At 34.3% G+C, this 4,079-nt stretch overlaps 1 protein-coding gene across 1 annotated transcript; it reads right to left on the bottom strand.

Annotated features, from left to right (window-relative positions):
* Positions 1-1,358: 1,358 nt before the first annotated feature.
* On the bottom strand, positions 1,359-2,321 carry LOC124371612. The gene has a single exon (XM_046829959.1). It carries the CDS (start codon positions 2,319-2,321, stop codon positions 1,359-1,361), a length of 963 nt encoding a protein of 320 aa, XP_046685915.1.
* Between the last annotated feature and the right edge of the window lie 1,758 nt (positions 2,322-4,079).

Raw genomic sequence — 4,079 nt, 5'->3', positions numbered from 1 at the left:
CACTAGTTGTATCTTCTATATCCCAAGTTTCTTTCTCTATGAGTTTCTTTAGCAGTGGTTCTTTTAGTATTTTAATTTTTTTTCAACCTCAGTGTCTCTTTTTTCTTCCTCCAATAGCTCTATTCTGGCAAACTATAGGGTAATGGTCAGAAATTTTGGTTTTAATTATACCAGTGAAGATGTTTTTAATAGACATATCCAGTTTATAATAAATGTGGTCTATGCATGATCTTACTACACTACCCAGGCATATTTCCTCTCTCGTGTAGTCCCATATACCCCTTTCTAGGCCCCTTTCTGCTAATGCTGCCTCATAACTCAATACATTTATATCACTTTTTTCTTCAAATTTATATTAGTATCCCCTATTAGTATCAAATTTTCGAGTGTGTGCAGTTTCGTGAGGGCATAAGTTAGCTCTTCGGTGGCCTGTGGGAGTGAAAAAACCCACTAGAGGAGGTGGGAGGTCTGTACACTGCATGAATAATAAATTTGTAAGGTTCTTTCGATCCCACTATACTCAATTCTCCAGTAATGTGTTCGTAAGTGCTTATGTTATCAACTGTGATTTGTGAAAACTGAAGCGTTAGGTCATTGACAAACATAACAATCCCCCCTCCCCCCTTGTTTTCTCTAAGTTTTGACACTTTAGTGTAGGATGGCAAACTAAATAAAGCTAACTCATGAGAGTCACATGACACTTCAGATAAAATAATCAGATCAAACTTAGGCCTACTATTTTTGGATAAAATTTGCAATTTTAGTGTGTCCCAGTGTTTATTCAGAGATCTGATGTTTAGATAAAGAAGGTCTATATCCTTTCTACTTTCACCTAGGCTATTTGTCCATTCTTCAAAACTGCCATAATTACAGTAATATAAACGACTATCGGTTAAATTTAATTCCTGCATGAATAATGAGTTAAGACTAAACTATTTAAAATGTAACAACAAAATCTAAACATTACTGGCAACAGGTAGAGAGGCAACAAGTAATAACAAGCTAAATAGACTATTAAAAAATTAACAAACCCTCTTTGTCTCCAATAAAGGGAACAATAAACTAAAGAGGTGTAAAGAGCAATAACAACAATCAATAACAACACACAACAGAGATCTAGATACAATAAACAACAATAAAATTAAACAAACTATGAAAAAATCAACAATTTCTAAAGGCCTACTATAGTATAAATATGGTAAGAAATGCTGTGGTGGTAATATATAGGCTAAATTCATGCTACAGCTTCCAACAAACAATATAAACAAACAAATATCCAGAATACTGGTGAAAAAGGGCTCCATTTCGAAGTTAAACAATTTAAGTTAGTTTTTTGTTTGAGTTTACTTTAGGCTAACCTAGTTTATCTTTTTTAGGTCGTCTCTAGACTTGATGACCAGAACATTTTGACTGGTTTCTCCCTTTTTCACCAATACTCTCCCGCCACTAAACCAAACAAAAGCGTAGCCATGTGTTCTGGCTCTTAGCTTAGCGTCTTTGAGTAACAGCCTATGATAACCCGAAAGACTCTCGTTGAAATAAACTCCGCTGATTCTTGCTTTTCTCCCACTGTGCAGCCACTTGTCTCTTATAGTCTTTGAATAGAATTGGACGATGATGGCGGGTGGGTTGCCGTCTTTACGAGGTTGTAGACGATGTGCCTGATGAACCTGGGAAGGCTGGTAGTCCACATGGATGTCTTTGGCCACCTTTTGTAGCACCTCTGCAAGATTTTCTTGTGCTGAGTTTCCTTCCACTTTCAGCCCATGTATTTCTAGGTTTAGCCTTCTACCGTATTGGTCCAGGTCGGCAATCTCAGCTGAAAGTTCTGCCACCTTGGTGTTCACCTTGTCAACTGCTTCTCTGGAAGCTTGACCATTTGACTTAAGGGTGTTAACTTCGGCTTTAAGCTCTTTATTTTCAGCTCGAAGTTCGACGACCTCATCCAGCAATGAGTCATACTTTTCAGCGAGAAACTTCATAGATGACTCAATACTGTCGAGTTTTCCCTTCATGTCCATGAGGGCCGTTACTTTGGCGAGGATAGACCTCTGAACACCTAGGCTACTAACCTCTAAATCGTCATCCGGGTTTGCTTGGGGAAGTACGTCTTCATCTTCATTTTGGGATGTAGAACCTTTTTTATTCTTTCTACAAATAGTACATACCCAAGTAGACTGCTTAGCGCCCATGGATGTCCAAGTTTGTTTCTTCACACTGCATCTTTCAAAGTGGAAGCCTCTGCTACAGAATGAGCACGATGCATAGTCTCCGGTTTTAGAAAGTTTATCGTTACAATTGCCACAGTTTTCTGATGCCATACTGAGAATGATATTTAAAAAACTCACAAAAATATAAATTGAGTGTAACAGCTATGTAATAACTTACAATTTAATGTTAAATGTGAGAGCGTAACGGAAGGCTGTCTGCCCAAAACAAACCGCCTTTTTTTTTGCAATAATAAATAAATGTATCGAGCAAACATAAGTATTTTTATTAGCAAACTTAAAATTTTTGAAATAATTAAACAAATAACCTGGAGGCAAAAACACCTGATAGCAGAAGTCTCTCTATATGATTGGGAACAGCTTTTTTAAGTTAAAAAAACAATATCTTAAAACAAATGGGGTTTTAGACTTATTCATAGTAATAGGTTGTGGGACAAGTAAGTAGTCCAGATGCCGAAACTATAAAAGTATGCAGTAATTTTGTTTACAACAAATGCAATTAATCTTATATATATATATATATATATATATATATATATATATATATATATATATTTCTATTAAAACTAAAAAAATCTACTCCAAACTAAAATATAATAGGTATATAAATACAGAGTTTATCTTGGTTGTTGTGTTTGTCTATTTATAATCATTCAGTTAATTTCGATGTTGCAGTAAGTTCTTTTGTGGCGAAGCAGACACATATGATCCGACATCCATTTATATTAAAGTAAAGTTAGGCCACAAAGTCCTGAAGTGCCTGTCTTACAAGGGTTTCAGTAAGTTTAGACAACTTGTGACAAAATGTTACTTGTTTGTTAATAAATTGTACACGACATTCTGTCTCGTCTTCTACCGATAAAATTAGGCACTGTAATAAGTTCTGTGCAAGTTTTGCAATTAATCCTTATACTTATTAACTTAAATATTTATCTATATTCAAATTCAAAAATATTATGCACCATAGTAGTTTAATTTCCACGTTTCATATCAGTAATGCACATCATGAGAGATTTTTTAAATTATTGTTTTCGGCTAATACTCTTTAAAGATAGTCAGCCTACAAATTCTTTAGGGATGAAATAATTAAATAGAAAAAAAGTTTTTAATTAAATCAAAATAATAAAATACTTTCTCTTATATTGAAACAAATACGAGTAAATAATAGGAATGTGTATAGTTCACAGAATCACTAAATTTTTGGAAAAGCATTAATATTATTTCTACATACTTTGCACAATGTTGTAAAGGTATCTATATACATTAAACTGTATAAATGGCAATAGCCTTATTTAATTTCAATAAACATTGAATCACAAAAAGTACTTGCTCCACCGGGAGTCGAACCCGGATCTCTCACTTGCCGGGTGAATGTGCTACCATTACACCACAGAGCGCTTACTTTTTCCGATTCAATTATTTTGTATTTGGCCGTATCTGTCACATATACGTTTAAATAAGCAAACTAACGTATGATCGGAAGACCAAATACCTGTCAAACGACTTTTATTTACATTAAACTGTATAAATGGCAATAGCCTTATTTAATTTCAATAAACATTGAATCACAAAAAGTACTTGCTCCGCCGGGAGTCGAACCCGGATCTCTCACTTGCCGGGTGAATGTGCTACCATTACACCACAGAGCGCTTACTTTTTCCGATTCAATTATTTTGTATTTGGCCGTATCTGTCACATATGCGTTTTAAATAAGCAAACTACCATATGAATGATCGGAAAGACCAAATACCTGTCAAACGTCTTTTATTTACAATAAACTGTATAAATGGCAATAGCCTTGTTTAATTTCAATAAACATTGAATCACAAAAATATATATATATATATATAT

This window comes from Homalodisca vitripennis, unplaced genomic scaffold, assembly GCF_021130785.1.
Source record: "Homalodisca vitripennis isolate AUS2020 unplaced genomic scaffold, UT_GWSS_2.1 ScUCBcl_1694;HRSCAF=5640, whole genome shotgun sequence".
NCBI lineage: Eukaryota > Metazoa > Arthropoda > Insecta > Hemiptera > Cicadellidae > Homalodisca > Homalodisca vitripennis.
This window is presented reverse-complemented; position numbering and strand designations above follow the sequence as displayed.